The 18865-nt window shown below is 44.3% G+C and overlaps 2 protein-coding genes across 9 annotated transcripts in view; one reads left to right on the top strand and one right to left on the bottom strand.

Annotated features, from left to right (window-relative positions):
• The window catches only part of scn4ba (sodium channel, voltage-gated, type IV, beta a), a 28686-nt gene extending 15543 nt beyond the window's left edge, over nucleotides 1–13143 (top strand). The window contains exons 2-6 of one of the 2 annotated variants that reach the window (XM_020502818.2): nucleotides 5530–5693; nucleotides 5905–6124; nucleotides 6765–6894; nucleotides 7115–7181; nucleotides 7637–13143. In XM_020502818.2, coding sequence (XP_020358407.1) covers nucleotides 5530–5693; nucleotides 5905–6124; nucleotides 6765–6894; nucleotides 7115–7163 — 563 coding nt within the window. In that variant the 3' untranslated portion in view covers nucleotides 7164–7181; nucleotides 7637–13143. The remainder of the gene's footprint in view (nucleotides 1–5529; nucleotides 5694–5904; nucleotides 6125–6764; nucleotides 6895–7114; nucleotides 7182–7636) is intronic. The other variant, XM_031790481.1, reaches the window with a different exon arrangement.
• A 142-nt stretch (nucleotides 13144–13285) lies between these two features.
• The window catches only part of LOC109905442 (transmembrane protease serine 4-like), a 15740-nt gene continuing 10160 nt past the window's right edge, over nucleotides 13286–18865 (bottom strand). For all 7 annotated transcript variants that reach the window (XM_020502814.2, XM_020502816.2, XM_020502812.2 and 4 more), the window contains 7 exons: nucleotides 18638–18681; nucleotides 17695–17857; nucleotides 17311–17477; nucleotides 16808–16903; nucleotides 16522–16664; nucleotides 14563–14712; nucleotides 13286–14389 (listed from right to left, as the gene is read on the bottom strand). In XM_020502814.2, coding sequence (XP_020358403.1) covers nucleotides 14378–14389; nucleotides 14563–14712; nucleotides 16522–16664; nucleotides 16808–16903; nucleotides 17311–17477; nucleotides 17695–17857; nucleotides 18638–18681 — 775 coding nt within the window. In that variant the 3' untranslated portion in view covers nucleotides 13286–14377. The remainder of the gene's footprint in view (nucleotides 14390–14562; nucleotides 14713–16521; nucleotides 16665–16807; nucleotides 16904–17310; nucleotides 17478–17694; nucleotides 17858–18637; nucleotides 18682–18865) is intronic.

Here is an 18865-nt window from a genome sequence, read left to right as displayed (position 1 = left end):
AACAACTTTTTTCAGTCAATATGTTGTCATTTGAGGCTGTATTGCCATTCATTGGCACAGCAAATGTTCTATTGATCTGCAATAAATTACAGTATACTGAACAAAAATATAAACGCAACATGCAACAATTCTACTGAGTTACAGGTCATGTAAGGAAATCAGTCCATTGAAATAAATTAAGTAGGCCCTAATCTATGGGATTCACATCACTGGGCAGAGGCGCAGTCATGGGTAGGCCTGGGAGGGCATATGCCCACACACTGGGGAGCCAGGCCCAGCCAATCAGAGTGAGTTTTTCCCTAAAAAAGGGCTTAATTACAGACAGAAATACTCCTCTGTTTCATCAGCTGTCTGTGTGGCTGGTCTCAAATGATCCCACAGGTGAAGAAGCCGGAGGTAAAGGTCCTGGGCTCGTGTGGATTCACGTGCTCTGCGGTTGTGAGGCCGGTTGGACATACTGCCAAATTCTCTAAAATGACATTGGAGGTGGCTTATGGTAGAGAAATTAACATTAAATTATCTAAACAACAACTCTGGTGGACGTTCCTGCAGTCAGAATGCCAATTGCAATTTCCCTCAAAACTGCACATTTTAGAGTGGCCTTTTATTGTCCCCAGCACAAGGTGCACCTGTGTAATGATCATGCTGTTTAATCAGCTTCTTGATATGCCACACCTGTCAGGTGGATGTATTATCTTGGCAAAGGAGAAATGCTCACTAACAGGGATGTAAACAAATTTCTGCACAAACTTTAAGAGAAATACGCTTTCTATGCGTATGGAATATATATATGAAACATGGGATCCAACACTTTACATGTTGCATATATCTTTTTGTTCAGTATAGAAAATGGAAATAGATCAATGCCACTAACAAGTTGAATGCATTTTCTACAAACACAAACACACCCATCCACTACAGCCATCATCATTCGACACACAACACAACCATTCACCACTGCAGCCACCATCGTTCGACACACAAATCCCCCTCCCAGCTTCCCATCATGAAGACATCTTATTTTTGTGCATCATCATCACCTCTCTGTGGATCACAGAGAAATGTGAACACTCCTATCGTAATAGGCATCACTAACGATGAATTGTTCCATAATGGCACACATCCACCGGTCAGAGTGAAAATGAGCCAATCAAAAGCTTCGGCTATATACAGCACCATTGACCTTAGAGCTGAAGGAGAGGCTTCATCTCAGCATAGGGAAGGAAAACTAGAGCCTTGGTGGGACTGGGCTAGTTTTGGCTGGACTAGGTGGGACTGTGCTAAGTGGGGCTGGGCTAGGTGGGACTGGGCTGGGCTGGCTCCAGATGGAACCTGTGCATTGGACATACCTCCAACCCCACCATAACTGCAGCCTTAAAGGACACCTTTATAATAGGCGGGTGGGTTGTCCACCAACATAAAAATACAAATAAACATGTTGCAAAAAAAACAGACATGGTTGGCTTACAATCAAATGATTATTGACAACATAAACTATTTTTCCCTCTGCATACATTCATTTTGCCCAATAAATAACTCCTTTGTCTTTCAAATACATTGTCATCAGCTGTTGTGTGGTTGTGGCCAGTAGTTGAGGTCAGGAGTTATGGTCGGTGTTGTTGTGGTCAGTAGTTGTGTGGTTCAGTAATTGTGTGGTCACTAGTTGCGTGATTGTGGTCAGTAGTTTTGGTCAGGAGTTGTAGTCAGTAGTTGTGTGGTTCAGTAGCTGTAGTTGTGCTCAGTAGTGGCCAGTAGTTGTGGTCAGTAGTTTTAGTCAGTGGTTATGGTCAGTGGTAGTCAGTAGTTATGGTCAGTAGTTATGTGATTGTGGTCAGGAGTTGTGGTCAGGAGTTATGGTCAGTATTTGAGGTTAGTAGTTGTGGTCAGTAGTTACGGTCTGTAGTTGTGGTCAGTTAGTTGTATTCAGTAGTTATGGTCAGTAGTGGCCAGTAGTTGTGGTCAGTAGTTTTAGTCAGTGGTTATGGTCAGTGGTAGTCAGTAGTTATGGTCAGTAGTTATGTGATTGTGGTCAGGAGTTGTGGTCAGGAGTTATGGTCAGTATTTGAGGTTAGTAGTTGTGGTCAGTAGTTACGGTCTGTAGTTGTGGTCAGTTAGTTGTATTCAGTAGTTATGGTCAGTAGTGGCCAGTAGTTGTGGTCAGTAGTTGTGTGGATATGGTCAGTAGTTGTGTGGTTGTGGTCAGTAATTGTGGTCAGTAGTTGTGGTCAATAGTTGTGTGGTTGTGGTCAGTGTCTAAACTGCAGTTGTTACGTGTGAAAACGTAATGTGCGATGAGAAGTGACCGGGTGAAATATGAAGTGAGTGAACGGCAACAGCTTCGCTCTATTCAATCAGAGCAGAAGGATCAACGTACAGCCCACCATTCTCTTTACAGAGAGGCAAACTAGCCAGGTATTTATAGCACGGTGCACGATCCTGAGAATGAGGACGAAGCTAGTGAGCATTAGAGATCTTCACTGTATCATTGCAGGTCGCCCAGACCAGGGAAGCATTAGAAATCTTAACGCAAGCTGTTCGGTCCAAAACAGATTCACAAATCATGGGAATTTGTCGTGCTATGTAGATGTTGTCTCCCTCCGAGGCTCATGTTGCTAGGCAACAGTTGCCTTAGCAGGCCTCCATGGCTAAAGCCAGTTTGAGAAACATGCTAGCAAACATTTGTGCTATGAAACTAAATTAATACTGCACTCTGACCCACACAACTTCGTTGCTAGATTCATAATAGTGTTGTTAGTCAAAGACAGGAAAGTTAATTTCAAAATGTGATGTAGTTGTATTGATATTTACAGCTGTTGTTGGTAAGTAATGAATCTGCTAGCTTCTGACATTACTGCATCTTTAATAAAAGCAGTCGATGGGTTACTAAAAGAGCTCTACCTATTGATTGGAAGAAGCTATTCCTGTTCTGCTTTCAGATTTCAAAACCAGAGAGGTAGAGGAAGATTTAATATGCTCTAAGTTTTGTCTGACTTGTTGGTGGAGTGGTCAAAACGGTAGTTGTTTGGAAAAAGTTGGGGAAAATGTATTAATGCAGTTACTAAAACAGCTGTATCGATAGATTGGTAACAGATCATTATGTTCCAATTTCAGATTTGAAAAGCAATTGTTGTCTTGGCAAAGTGGCCGACGTAGCTGATTTGTGTCAAAAATTGCACTATAAACTGGATGGTTCGAGTCCTGAATATTGATTGGCTGACAGCCATGGTATATCAGACCGTATACCACGGGTATGACAAAACATGTATTTCTACTGCTCTAATAACAGCAATAAGGCATCTGGGGGGGTTTGTGGTATATGGTCAATATACCACGGCTAAGGGCTATATCCAGGTGCTCCGTGTTGCGTCGTGCTTAAGAACAGCCCTTAGCTGTGGTATATTGGCCATACCACACCCCCTCGTAATTGTTGCATTTACAGTGAATGGAACGTTGAAAGTGATGATGTCACAATGAGGCCTTTAGAATGGTGAGGAAATCCTTTGAAAGTGGATGGAGGACAAAAGAAAAGACAAAAAGTTTCGTAGCTTAAAAAGTATCAAATATATCGTAACGTTTTACACAAGCAACTCAGTCCAGACCAGTCTGCACGTTTTGAAGTTTGAATGACATTTCTAGATTAAATGGTGTAAGAGGAATAGCGTGCTAATGAAAAAATATAATGAGAAGAAAGTATGCTGATGATTTAGCGTGGGGACTCTTGCTTTGCATGCCCCATTAGCTAGCTGAAACAAGCCATCTGCATTCATGCTTCTAGTCGTTGTTGCTAGCTATCTGACTGATCAGAGTAACAACAATTACAGAGCCTTTTTCATTTGTGTCGTGGCGTTGCCAACCCACTAGCCTGGGTGCAAGTCTGTTTCTGCTAACATTCCACTCCTTGCACTCCGTCTCATGTGCCATGTGTGGAGTGGAATGTTAGCAGAAAAAGACTGGTACCCAGGCTACCAACCCAGCCTTCTATTGGCAATTATCATCACAGCACAGTGTGTTAACATACCGTAGTATTGGCCAAGTACAAACACATTCATTTCATTAATTACCAGCCCCTGGTAACGCAGGGGCTGGGCTGAGCTGGGGTAATTGGCTGATGGGATTGCTTGGTTCTCCTGATCTGATCTATTGCCATGTTGAGCAAGGCTGGTGTGACTGCAGTACTATAGTCTTCAGTCATTTACCGTACAAACAACACACTCACGCGCACCAGGGTTGCTTACAGGCCCATACACTCAGCACACACACTCACTATCTCTTTCCCAGAATGAAATATTGAGATGGGACGAGAGGATTTAAAAATAGCCCCTGTGCAGTCCTCTCAGCGCTGACGCCAAGCCGCGTGGTGAGAATACCACCGCCCGCCGTGTTGCAGCGTACTGCACTGCATGGCCCACAGGACCAGACAGAAAACAACCCGGCCTTGTCTCTTTTTCCTCCTCCACTCTCTTATCGCTCTCTTTCTCTCCCTCTCTCTCTGTCCCTCCTCCTTCTACCCACCCACACACCCATCCATCCATTAGTTCTCTCATTTTGCTTTCCCACTCTTTCACTCGCTCTCCCTTGAAAACGTACTTGAATAGGCTACTTGATTTGGATGCAGTAGAATAGAAAGGACTCAGATATTTTTGAGATCACGCCGATGCTGCGATTAGGGAGGCATGTTGACTCGTGATGGACACACACTCAAACACACAAACAAACACACGAGGGCTATATTGGCCTAGGTTGACCAGCCAGGTCACCCGTTACACAAATCAGTATTGGACGTCCGTCCATGTCTGAGGACATTGGGCGACGACGTGGAAACCGGCCGCTAGGGGCAACAGTGAGCGCTGCGGGTTTTGATTTGATTTGATTTGCTGCTAGGGGATAGCAGTTGGGCGTAAGCATCCGCCTCAGATTCCACGTTGCAAGTTGAAATTCGGCAACAGAAAGTTATTTTTTAGATTTTTGTTTTAAGCCTCATACCGAACCTCAACCCTTACCTTAACCATTCAGAGTTAATGCCTAACCTTAACCATTCAGAGTTAATGCCTAACCTTAACCATTCAGAGTTAATGCCTAACCTTAAGATTTCAGAGTTCATGCCTTTACTTAACCTTAAATACTCTGATATTTGACGTTTGCAACAACTTTGAATTTTGAGAAACATCGATGAACATCTAATTCTGACATGAGACTGTGAGAGCTAGTTGAGGTGTGTATGTAAGTACACACCTGTGTGTATTTTGCCCCAGTGTCAGCTGGGTAAGTGATAATACTAACAGCCATCTAACAGCCAGGCCACTAGAAAAATAGCTGGAGATAAGAGAGGAACGGTCATGTAGGCTACTGCTGTTGGTGAAAAACAAATGATGCCCTCATTCTTTCGCTTCCTCGTTCTCTCTTTCTCTCTCTGTCGAGTATTTCAATTTCTGTCTTCCAGTGTGCCAAATCATTGAATCCCAAATTGTTTACTTACAAATCTAATCATATTCTCTCTCTCTCCTTCTCTCCCTCCTCCGTCCCTTCCAGGGGTATGGTGTGCTTCAGCGCTGGAGGTGTCAGTGGGGAAGGTGCCCTTCATGGAAGCGATGAACGGCAGCACGGTGCTGTTACCCTGCATCTACTCCAGCTGCATCGGCATCAAGAACCTCTACTTCAACTGGCACTACAACGACAACGGCACCATGGCGAAGGCACGACACCGACTGACACAGTCATCTCCCTCACTAACACCCCCTCAATGAGCAACGTGACATCCCACTCCTGTCTCAACATCTCTCCCCCTCGCCCCTGTTCTCCACCTCATTCCTCCTCTCTCTCGCTTCCTCCTGTTCTCCCTATCCCTCTTCCACTCCCTCCTCTTCTCCCTCTCCTTCCTCTCCCCCCCTCCCTATTCCTCTCCAGCTGTGTGAGGCGGTGATCCCTATAGAAGGTGTGGAACCACGGGTGCAGGTGTACCAGGAGCGGATAGAGTTTGTGGGCAGCAGCAAGCACAACAACATCTCCATCCTGCTGTTCAACGTGACCTTCGAGGACGAGGGCGAGTACACCTGTTTCGCCCGGAACCCCAAGGAGAAGAACCGCAACCATAGCGCCGTCTTCACCCTGTTCGTGGTGGATGAACGTAAGACACGGCACATACCCATTGACGACATTTCCCTACTTTAGGTTTTAGGCCACCCGGTCACCACCGTTTTGATGTCTTCTAGTGGAAGTAGGGGCACATATCGGCTTCATTTGTCATTTGTCATGTGTCCAAGTTCCACATTGTGTAATGGCTCAAGAATACTCTGACATCCGTTCCATGGTCAAGTGTTACGTTGCAGCACAATCTATTTATTGTCCAACCGAATGTGTTGCTTGTGGTGTGTACCCAGTATGCACTAGAATCAACTCCTTGGAGGTAAAAGCTACATGGAGATGTATCCTATCTCCTCATGAGCGGATCACTCGATCTCCCAGCGCTGTGGTTGTGAGACTGATCCACACCTCCTCTGTTCTTCCCTCCTTCCCTCTCATCGTCGCCTGGTAAAAGACGTGTGCCCGTTTGTTTTTCTTGAATGTTTTACAGGTACACCAGCTCTTTGATGCATGCTGTCAAAGATGTGCATCAAATGACCTCTTCATATTGTCCTGGATAGAACGTACACCTGACTATCATTATACGGAAACAGCTGAATACTCATCTTATTGAACCCTCTCTTCCTCTCACCATTCCTCCCTCCCTTCCACCCTCTCTCTTGTTATCCACCTCCTCTCCCCAGTGAAAGTGGTTGACAATACCGTAACCACCATCATCGTGTCTGTCGTTGGCGGAGTCATCGGGTTGATCGTTGTTGTCATGGTGACAAAGACTGTGGTGCTCCTCATCCTAAAAAAGTCTGCAGAGAAGAAGTAAGTGATTCAAAGCTCAGGTGTATAAGAGATGGAGTATGCAGTTAGTATGTATTATATGAGTATGTGCGGCTGCAGCCTGGGAGCAGCACAGGAGCAGCCACAGAGTGGCACCCATTGAGCTGTTTGGGAGTTAAGTGCCTTGCTCAAGGGCATCTGAGATATTAATGCCAGCAACCCTCTGGTTGCCAGCTCACCCCCTTCACATTTTTCCCGTCAGCGCTGGGATTCGAACCGACAGCTCTTCGGCTACCGCCTCCCCCCTTTGAAACTGTCATGGAACATTGGTATGCATGCCTTTATCAACATTTCTTTACTTGCCTTTAGTTCTTCACACTGACTCTGACCTTCTCTCTTTTCCTGTCTCTCTCTATTTGTGATGCGCACCTCTGCGTCATCTCTCTCTCTCTGTGTCTCTCTCTGTGTCTCTCTCTGTGTCTCTCTCTGTGTCTCTCTCTGTGTCTCTCTCTGTGTCTCTCTCTGTGTCTCTCTCTGTGTCTCTCTCTCTCTCTGTGTCTCTCTCTCTCTCTCTGTGTCTCTCTCTCTGTCTCTCTCTCTCTCTCTGTGTCTCTCTCTGTCTCTGTCTGTCTGTCTCTCTCTCTCTCTCTCTGTCTCTCTCTCTGTGTCTCTGTCTCTCTCTCTCTCTCTCTCTCTCTCTCTCTTTCTCTCTCTCTCTCTCTCTCTCTCTCTCTCTCTTCCTCTTTCTCTTTCTCTTTCTCTTCCTCTTCCTCTCCTATCACAGTAAAGAGTGCCTTGTGAGCTCAGGACAGGACAACACAGAAAATGGACTCAGCGCAGCCAAAGCGGACAACAAAGCCACACCAAAGGCATGAAACATGTGCACCTATGTATATGTACATATATGTCTGTACATGTATATATGTACACATGAAAATATATTGAACAGGCATAGAAAGAAAGCTATTATCAATGAACTGTTTTATCTTTATCTAATGACAAAAGTATAACATAAACCAATGTGAAATAGTATGTCAAATGTATATTTTAAATTGTGCTAGAGATTTTGGGGAACATGATAACTGATCAGGGCTGGATCAGACACTCCAATGACACACCCTAAAGATTGTGTTTCCGATTCTGAGTTTATTGAGGTATTTATCTGAATTACGCGAAAGCCTACTTTCCGAACATTTCTGGAATCAACATCAATGTCTCACCAGTTACTCATTCATGTACACTATATAAAAACATCTGGTTGACGTTTATTGGGATGAATCTTGTCCTGGGGGCAGAGCTGAACGGTTTCCGCTAGATTTAAGATTAGGGTTAGGCATAAGGTTAACAGTGTGGTTAAGGTTAGGGTTAAGGTTAAGGTTAGGTTTAAAACAGAGGAGGCTGCCGGGTGGAGCTAGAGGAGGATGGACTCATTGTAATGCCTGGAATGGAATGGAGTCAAATGTTGTTTCCATATGTTTAATGTGTTTGACACCTTTCCATCATTCCATTCCAGTCATTACAATGAGCCTGTCCTCCTATAGCTCCTCCCACCAGCCTCCTCTGGTTTATAATCAGATTTTTACTTTGTGGCTAAACCAGCTAGTGACCACCCTGCATCCAAGACAAGATTCGTCCCAATAAACACACACACAGTAACTCACACACTGCCAAGTTCTACGAACTGCCATATTGTATACTCTACAACAGCACAATATATTTTGACCATCTCTGCAGCTCTTTTGATTACGAGACATATTTATGGTAGCCTACTGCCCGATAGAGATTCTTTGTACTCTTTGTACAGGGGGCAAACAGCTTCCCTCCTTTAACCATAGTGAACCTTCACAGTCCATTTTTGACAGAAAGGCAATGCCTTGAAAGCTGATCCGGAACTAATTCCATACAGTATCAATTGTGCCTATTCAATAGGATATACAGTAACTAAAAGATCTTCACCACTATGATGAACGACTGCTACGGTTACTAAGGTCAAGACTCTTCATTAGATCTGCGTACAGAGTACAAATACTGTCCTTTGGACGGCAACGCAGTGGGCTGGGTTATGAGCACAATGTCACTGCGGAGGAAAGGAATGTGATAGAGGAGAAGAGGAAGAAGGGAGTCATTGGAGTGTATATTAGATCCAGGCCGGAACTGGTTTGATTCATTTTTGCATTAGATGAAACACAGGTGCCTGTACTCACTTCCTGCTCCCTTCGCTTTTAGGGAGCCTTAAAACCGCCATGAAAAACACACAGAAAAAAAAGATCCAGACCTAAAGTAAAGACAATTCCCGCGTAACCCATTTCCCTGTAGAAATGAATGAACATTTATGATGCTGCTTCTAACAAATAACCAATGCGTTTTTCTTAGCATGTGAATGTTGTTTATATATATGCGACACGTCCATACCACAGGAAAGACTGCTCTCTAGTGTTCTGTCATCACCTGGCCTGCATGCATAGTGGATCTGTAGGCTACTTGCAGTTTCTTCACATCATTCATTCGATACAAACCCCCATAGCACTAACATGTTAATGTGGCGACTAGCCTATAACAGGATAATGTCCTCCATCTTCAATACTGCAAAACATTGCACCATTGACTCGGATGCCAACTACCAAGCTGGCTCATCATCGCTACCCCCTTGACCTTGTGTAGCCTACACTGTCCCGTATTCAAATCAATTGCCATATGAACCAAATGTCCCACTACTGGTATGCATGAGTTTGAGCTGCAGAATGTAGCTACTACAAAGGTTCGTTGTCCGTAATCAAGGCGTTCCTTTATGACTCCGGCCCCTCAAGACTGAATGTCATATTGCCTCGATGGGAAACATGCAATTCTAAAAGCGAGCATCTCAAACCAGGCCAAGCCATAACTCATCTGTTTAAATGTATTTATCTCATTTTCAACCTGTTTCTAAAGCAAATGGGTTACTTGTACATCCATATTTGTTCAAATTCAGAGGTGCCACTTGAAGTGACGACCACACCTTTATACGTCTAGGTGTGTGTAAAGCATCATTGTAGTCGCAGAGCTAAGACCCATACATGAATGTCCACTTCGTAGGTTTTACTCATCTGAGATGGAAATGTAGTAGGCCCCTCCATCTCCGTCTCCTCGTCCTGAGACAGTAAAATGTACAGGGCTTTAGGGAGAGAGTGGTGCTGTAGACTTAGGAAGGGTGTTAATAGGAACCTTACTCGTGTAGAGTATCCTTATGAACATCCAGACTGTGGTTGATATGAGGAGTAGAGAGCGATGTGCTGGTAGACTTTGCAGGGAAGGTGATGTTTGCCCCGGTTGATTATAACCGTATTGTGTGTGGCGATAGATAGATAACAAGTTAGATCTGGACAACTAGTCTGTCTTGGTATAATCCCTTCTAGACCTCCCTCCTTCTTTTCCCTCACCATGTTGAGGTTAGCATCGTTGGAAAGGTCTCCCTCATCACTTGCCCTGCAGTACCTTTTTTTTAAATTACCAGGGGCCCCGGTGACATGGAGAGCCAGGGAATGCTTTTAGACCGAGCGCTGCCATACCCAAATCCATCCAATGGTTGTGATTTGAATCCTATAGGGTCGTGTAGTGGATGTAGTCGTGGCACTGGACTTACGTTTGCCATGTAATGTCTTAGCTTTAGAGAGCATAAGGTGACACACATGATATTGCGGCATCGTTCCAGCAGGTTCACCTTGTTCACCCTTTACCGTCACTGCCGTTTCTGTACTCTACTCATACATGACCTGTGTTTAACGGAAGCAATACGACTGGCAACTTTCATGTGCTGTTGTGGTGGTGAAACAGATGATGCAATAGCCAACTCATGAAACTAGATACTGGGTACGGAGGTGTGCTACCTGTTTTATGCACTGATGTACCATCTGTTTGCATTGATGTGGTCCATGGTGGCACTCCTGTCCATTGTATTACCCCCGTTGAAAACCAGTGACACACAGAGAGACACACACACACACACACACACACACACACACACACACACACACACACACACACACACACACACACACACACACACACACACACAGACACACACACACACACACACTCTCTCTCTCTCTCTCCTTTGACATTGGGGAAAAACACACAAAGCATGCCTCTGGGAGAAAAGCAATACTATTCAGTTGATCCTTGTCTGTCAGTGTCTTTGTATAATCAAGCCCACCGTTGAGGTATTCGGAAGGATCATGTCCATGAAGAAAATGATTCATAAGGCTAGTTATTGTATCCATATCTTGTTGTTTGCAGATTCATTGTCCCTTCTGTAACTTTAATCAGATCTGACAATGTACAAAAATACCATTAGTATTTCTTGTGTGTTACGAAGTACAGAGTTGTCCTTCACTGTTCACTGCTTCAGTATCTCTAGGAGAACAGTATCTGTTCAAGCCCCTCAGTATGAACAGTTCCACAAGCTCTGAGCTCAACTAGCCAAGTCTGAACTGAGATCAACCAGCTCTGAGCTCGACTAGCCATGTCTGAACTGAGATCAACCAGCTCTGAGGTCGACTAGCCATGTCTGAACTGAGATCAACCAGCTCTGAGCTCGACTAGCCATGTCTGAGCTGAGATCCACAAGCTCTGAGCTCGATTAGCCATGTCTGAGCTGAGATCCACCAGCTCTGAGCCTGATTGTGCACGTCTGAGCTGCGGGGCGCAGCAGTGAGCATGCCCAGTGTAGTGATCCTCTAGAGGCAGTCGCATAGCCGCAGTGATGCATTGTGGGCCACATGTTATGATGGACTAAAAGCTGCAATCAGCTCAAGCCTGCGTCGCCGCGGCAGATCCACACGACTCACCCTGTGAACCAACGTCTCAGGCAACACAGACTAACAGCATGGCTGGTAGTATTACGAGTATTACTTACAGCACAGTATTATTAGGCACCATTTGATACAATCTTATCACACTTGCACAACCATGAAATGAAACAAATGTCATGTCTCTGTTGGTTTTGATACCTTGTGCACATTATGACAGTACACAGAAATACAGCAAGCCTTCAATGATGATTCACTGTTTTACGACTACAGCAAAAACCCGGAAAATGATACAGAGCTATATCTCACGTTCAGTGTTATCAAAATACTTATCTAGCATGGGAAATCCAATCAACGCTAATACATGCCATGAATTCTCTGCAGCTCAAATAAGAATACTCCAATTTGCTAATAATGCATTGTACATTGCCACAAGGTATAGGTGTTCACTATAAAGATCTACAATGAAAGTCGGGACACAAATATAAATATATCCAGTCCTAACATTGTCTGCTTCTTATATAATAGATGTATTAATCATCTGATTTGATACTAATATGGGTTTCCTGTGGCCCACTGCCAGAGCGACTCCTACTCACACTGCCAAGCCAAGAGTTTGTGAAGTCTGCTCTCTGCTTCCCACATTCCAGTGCAGAGAACACCTCCTGCTCCAACCTGCAGTATACTGTACAGTACAGGTCCTCTGGCCAAAACTCCTTTTCTAAGTTTTAGCCCACCAAGGCCAAGCAAACAAATAAGCAAAATAAAGTTGTATCTATTTTCATCCTTATCACAATGGGTGTGCATTTGTAGCCAACTGAAGCTACCCACAGCACAGTCTACTCTATAGTCAAATAGATGGGAATTTACTCTGAGCTCATAAGGTAGCCAGGTTACTGCCTGTTAGGATCACTACACACACACACACACAGGTTTACACAGTTTTCACCCATGATCCTCTACTCCACGGAGCTGTTCAGGGTTCTGAGGGGCTGTTTTCGCTCCCTCACTGGCCTCACCCACAGGGTGACTGTCTGTGGGTAGCAGTCCCTAGACGGCCAGGCTCGAATGGACTCAAGTGGCAGTATCATCCTGATGTCGAAGTACAGCGCATTTGCTCTTTGTTATTGGGGTTTAACGAGTGCTGTACTTCCACAATGTCTTGCTAAATTGTAACCACTGTCCAAGCCCAGGCTGAGCATGAGGGCTAATGTGGCTCGTGCAGAGGAAAACAGCTCGCCCTCTCACCCACCAAAACACACACCCGCTTACTGTGAGGCGGTCACTGACTGACCTGACTCAACCCCCTCAGTCTCAAGAGGTGATGATTCCTTTAAGAACTATAAAGTGAATGTGCAACACACCCCTCCTACTCCTGTTTCTGTAATAGTGTCTAACGTTCTCCCCTCTCATTAACTATGCACCCCAATTGTTTTTTTCCTCTGGAATTGTAGAGAAGATTTAAAAAAAGTATATATACAGGAAATAAAGGTTTGCATAAAAGGAGTCACTGTTGTGGATGTGTCCGTCTGTTGCTGTGTGAGCCTGTGGATGAACTTCATTGTTACTACGGTCTTCTAACTTCCCTACGTAGCATCCTGGAAGTAGAATCAGACACTGCCGAGACATCCCATCACTCAAAGTTCATCCCAATCCAAATCTGATCATTTATTGAACACAGGCATCCCCTTTATCAAACGTACCAACAAATACAGACACATTTCTATCTTACACAGACAACCATTTCTACGTAGTAAACAATATTTAAAGAAAACACTCAAATGTTCACAATGTCTAAAAAATAAATACACGCTATTAAATCAGAACCGTGTACATATAGTGCAAGTAAGGATTTTTCCGATTGCCCAATGGAAATCTGTCGGCACATAGTGAATAGGTCTGACCAGCGGAAAGTGTAAAAGTGAATCCATGACGGGATGTACAGTACGGCTAACGCCCGCTCCAATGACATAATATGAAGAAAGGTTCACGTCACCGCACCGTACTTGAGGATCATTTAACATGAGGTAAAAATGCGATTTTCAACTGCATGACACAAAACTTCATCACCAATATATTTTCATGAAGACATTTCACCCATGGAAAGTTGGGTGAACATGTTGAACATTGTGCAATGCATGTCAATACTCACATAAAGATGTGGTCACATGACGACTTTACATTTATAAAAAAGTGGTCAAGTACAGTTGGTGTATGGCGACCTTCTCGCAACCTCATTGACAAAAAGACAGCAGAGGCACTTGGTTAGAGTCCTGTCTCAAAGTACTCAGCCATGTGGAAAACCCAGGCTTCATCCCAAACGGCCCCCTATTCCCTTGATAGTGCACTACTTTGAACCATAGTTCTCTGATCAAGAGTAGTGCACTATAAAGGCAATAGGGTGCCATTTCGGACGCAGGCCTAGACCGACTGTCGTCTCCAGCGACATTGTTACACTACCACGTCAGTGGTCCCTGAGGCACCTAAAATGGCACATGTCACACTGTAAACAACCTGTTATAGTAAAGAAGTAGTGTGTGTTCGTGTCTGTGTCTATCTGAGTGTGCTGGCATTTGTGTGTGTGTATGTGGTTGTGTTATGTATTCTTGTAGGTGTTTTAAATTGCACTTCGAAGAGGATTCCTCTTCTATTCCCATAACAGAGCTCCATGTAGATCCACTGAAATCCATTCAGGTGGCCCATCCCAATAGAGCATTGGCTTTTGGTCATGTTTTGAGGCTTCAAGGGTTTTTCTAGAACAATAAAGTACACATGGTCAAACCATTGCATAGAGGACGATACACTATTATTATTCTTGGTTTTCAGGGCAGCAGCATACAACATCTAGACTTTACATTGTTTCATTTTACTTTGTACTCTCTTAAAATACACTAGCTCCTTGCCTCTCCTGTGTGAGCGTACATACCTCCATAACAGTGTGGATCCAGTTGAGCATTTCGTCCACGTTGCAATAGACCCCTGGTTGACCCTCTCTGCCACAGCCGATCCCCCAACTCACCACCCCCACCAGCTGCCATTGTTCTGACAGGTACACCAGAGGACCACCACTGTCTCCCTACAACACATGACCCAACAGTGGCATTAAGTACACTGGAATTAGGCACTATACACGTATGTCAAAGGCCACATTTGAGGTTGGATATTCTATACTCAATAAAGTGTTAAGGTCGTCCCATTTGTTTTTTTTACAGGACAAGGCATTGAATGTATTCATGCCAAAAGCTATCTTATTTTCTCTTCTGTTTTTTCTCAAAGCAAACATTCTACTTTACAGTGGCTTGTGAAAGTAATTAAAATAGATTATTGGGGGGTTTGTATCACTTGATTTACACAACATGACTACCACTTTGAAGATGCAAAATATATTTTTGGTGAAACAAAAAAACTTGAACGTGCATAACTATTCACCCCTCAAGGGCAATACTTTGTAGAGCCACCTTTTGCAGCAATTCCAGCTGCAAGTCTCTTGGGGTATGTCTTTATTAGCTTGGCACATCTAGCCACTGGGACTTTGGCCCATTCTTCAAGGCAAAACTGCTCCAGCTCCTTCAAGTTGGATGGGTTCCGCTGGTGTACAGTAATCTTTAAGTCATACCACGGATTCTCAATTGGATTGAGGTCTGGGCTTTGACTAGGCCATTCCAAGACATTTAAATGTTTCCCCTTAAACCACTCGACTGTTGATTTAGCTGTATGCTATGGTCATTGTCCTGCTGGAAGGTGAACCTCCGTCCCAGTCTCAAATCTCTGGAAGACAAACAGGTTTCCCTCAGGAATATCCCTGTATTTAGCGCCATCCATCATTCCTTCAATTCTGACCAGTTTTCCAGTGTCTGCCAATGAAAAAAAAAAACACAGCATGATGCTGCCACCACCATGTTTCACTGTGGGGATGTTGTTCTCGGGGTGATGAGAGGTGTTGGGTTTGCGGCAGACATAGCATTTTCCTTGATGGCCAAAGAGCGCAATTTTAGTCTCATCTGATCATAGTATCTTCTTCCATATATTTGAGGAGTCTCTCACATGCCATTTGACGAACACCAAACGTGTTTGTTTATTTTTTTCTTTAAGCAAAAGAAATAGATGTATTAATCATGATTTGATACTAATATGGGTTTCCTGTGGCCCACTGCCAGAGTGACTCCTACTTTTTCTGGCCACTCTTCTATAAAGCCCAGCTCTGTGGAGTGTACGGCTTAAAGTGGTCCTATGGACAGATACTCCAATCTCCACTGTGGAGCTTTGCAGCTCCTTCAGGGTTATCTTTTGTCTCTTTGTTGCCTCTCTGATTAATGCCCTCCTTGCCTGGTCCATTAGTTTTGGTGGGTGGCCCTCTTTTGGCAGGTTTATTATGGTGCCATATTCTTTCAATTTTTTTTTTAATAATGGATTTAATGGTGCTTCGTGGGATGTTCAAAGTTTCAAATATTTTTATAACCCAACCCTGATCTGTACTTCTCCAGAACTTTGTCCCTGACCTTGCTTGGTAGTGCCCCTTGCTTAGTGGTGTTGCAGACTCTGGGGCTTTTCAGATCAGGTGTATATATACTAAGATCATGTGACACTTAGATTGCACACAGGTGGACTTTATTTAACAAATTATGTGACTTCTGAAGGTAATCGGTTGCACCAAATCTTATTTAGGGGCTTCATAGCAAAGGGGTGAAGACATTTGCACGCACCACTTTTCAGTTTTTTTATTTTTTGAAACAAGTAATTTTTTTCATTACACTTCACCAATTTGGACTATTTTGTGTATGTCCATTATATGAAATCCAAATAAAAATCCATTTAAATTACAGGTTGTAATGCAACAAAATGGGAAAAACACCAAGGGGATGAATACTTTTGTAAGGCACTGTACCTGACATGCATCCACTTTGCCCTCCAGGTAACCAGCGCAAAGCATTCTGGGAGTAATTGAGTCACCGTAGACAGTGGGACTAGAGCACTGATCACTGTCTATAAGGGGAAGGATAGCCTTCTGGAGGACAGGAGACACTTTACCTGAGGGGAGAGAAAACGGTGACAGAGGGATGAGAAAGAGAAGAGGGGAAATCGACTATTAACATTTCAGTACATGTGCTTGTTGGATAGAGATGAAGAGGGTGAGAGAAAGGGAAGGGTAGTTTTGTTTGTTGTATGTTCACCCTTCTCATGGAGGTAGCCCCAGCCCGTCACCGTCATAGAGTCTCCTGCCTTCAGGCCCAGGTTCTTAGGGGGCAAACACACGGGCCGACGAGAGTCTGGTGGAGGAAACACAGAACTTTATTGACATCTACTTCCTCAAATATATGTCACAGACTACAATCTAAATATACAGTATTTCCCTAGAGGGATGTCCAATGTTGCAACTCACTGAAATAGACAGTTTGATAAATTGGCCACTAGAGGTCAGAATCTACCCTGAATGCATTCTCTCTTCCCAGAATCTGCTTTTACAAATACATATTTCTATATCATTGTGTAGTGCTCTTAGCATTCATTTTTGAGAGGTCTGAGAAATGTTCCTCATGGGAAGTCATTCAAAACCAGAATAGGTGGAGATGGGGCTTCTCCTATGTCTAGCCTTTGCGAAAACTAGGAACTGTCCAGCAAATTCAGTGCCACAGTCTGTGTGTTGCTAAAATGTAACGTTGGGGAAGTGACATACTTCCTACAGTGATGGGTTTGGTCAGCCTCATCATGGCCAGGTCGTAGTCGTTGCTGGCTGCATTGTAGTCTCCGTTCAGTATGATCCTGTCTACATATGAGCCTCCCAGTGTGCCCATGTAAGTCCTCCCAGACACCACCCGCCAGCGACTCAGCTCCTTCTTACTACTGTAGGACCAGGAGAGAGAAGAGGTACAGGGGTTAACAGCCAGCCCTCGGTCTCTATCACCAGATACTTAAGCCTATTATACAATTGCAGACCTTGTGGGAGTTTCCACGTTGGATGGTCAGAGTTACATGTGTTATGTCTGTTTAAGCTAGTTGTAGATATTCAAACATATTCTACAGTGTATATAGTTTGTATTGGATGTGCAGTGGTACTGACCCAGAGAAGCAGTGTGCTGCTGTGACGACCCAGCGTGACGACACCAGTGACCCTCCGCAGGTGTGTTGTCCGTTCTGCTGAAGGCTCACCTGCCACGGCCAGTCTTCTATAGACGCATCCACACCCCCCACGACACGGTCCGATCGTCCCCGCTCTCCACAGTCTGACACACACACACACACACACACACAGGGGAAAGAGTGTTTATTTATCCATTGTAAGTTGACTGAGAACACATTCTCGTTTGCAGCAACGACCTGGGGAATAGTTACAGGGGAGAGGGGGATTCATGAGCCAATTGTAAACCGGGGATTATTAGGTGACCGTGATGGTTTGAGGGACAGATTGGCAATTTAGCCAGGACACCGGGGTTAACACCCCTACTCTTACGATAAGTGCCATGGGATCTTTAATGACCTCAGAGAGTCAGGACACCCGTTTAACGTCCCATCCAAAAGACGGCACCCTACACAGGGCAGTGTCCTGGGACACTGGGATATTTTTTTAGACCAGAGGAAAGAGTGCCTCCTACTGGCCCTCCAACACCACTTAGTTCCACTGTTAGTTCCACTGACAGTTAGTTCCACTGAAGAGTTTTGTAAAGTGCTAAGGCACACAAAGGTAGTTTGACGAGTAAATGTAGAATTAGCGCTGGAAGCGAACTCAAAGTAGCCCTTTGGCAGTTAGCGTTGCTACCTGTCAGTTAAGTGACACACTCAAGCTACCACTGACCCATTACAAAGTGGCTTGTTGCCTGGATCCTGTCCAGTTTGCCCTGCATTCTCCAGTCTCAGTCTTTCTGTCTCTCTCCCTTGTATAATTCAACTCCTAGAAAACTTGGATGACTTTCAAGTAGTCAGAGGAGGAGTAGTCAGAGGAGGAGTCTAATAGTGGGGCATAGGGAGGTGACAGTGTGAAGTGGGGTATCAGAGGCAGAACTTACCGGAGCAGGTCAGGGAGATCACGGATTCTGAGTTACACGCTTGGCTGGAATCAAACAGAGAGGGGAATTCAACACACAGTACATACACATGGTATATAGACACATCGCATATGCTGTATGCAAAGAAACACACCCAGAACACAATTACCAAACATTATAGGTAAACAAAAGAGTCTGATTCCAGAGTTAATCTTCAGTGTCGGTTCAGATTCTGCCAGACATAAAATA

The sequence above is a fragment of the Oncorhynchus kisutch genome, linkage group LG15 (assembly GCF_002021735.2).
Source record: "Oncorhynchus kisutch isolate 150728-3 linkage group LG15, Okis_V2, whole genome shotgun sequence".
Taxonomy (NCBI): domain Eukaryota; kingdom Metazoa; phylum Chordata; class Actinopteri; order Salmoniformes; family Salmonidae; genus Oncorhynchus; species Oncorhynchus kisutch.
The sequence above is the reverse complement of the archived record's forward strand: the minus strand, read 5'-3'. Positions and strand labels throughout refer to the sequence as shown.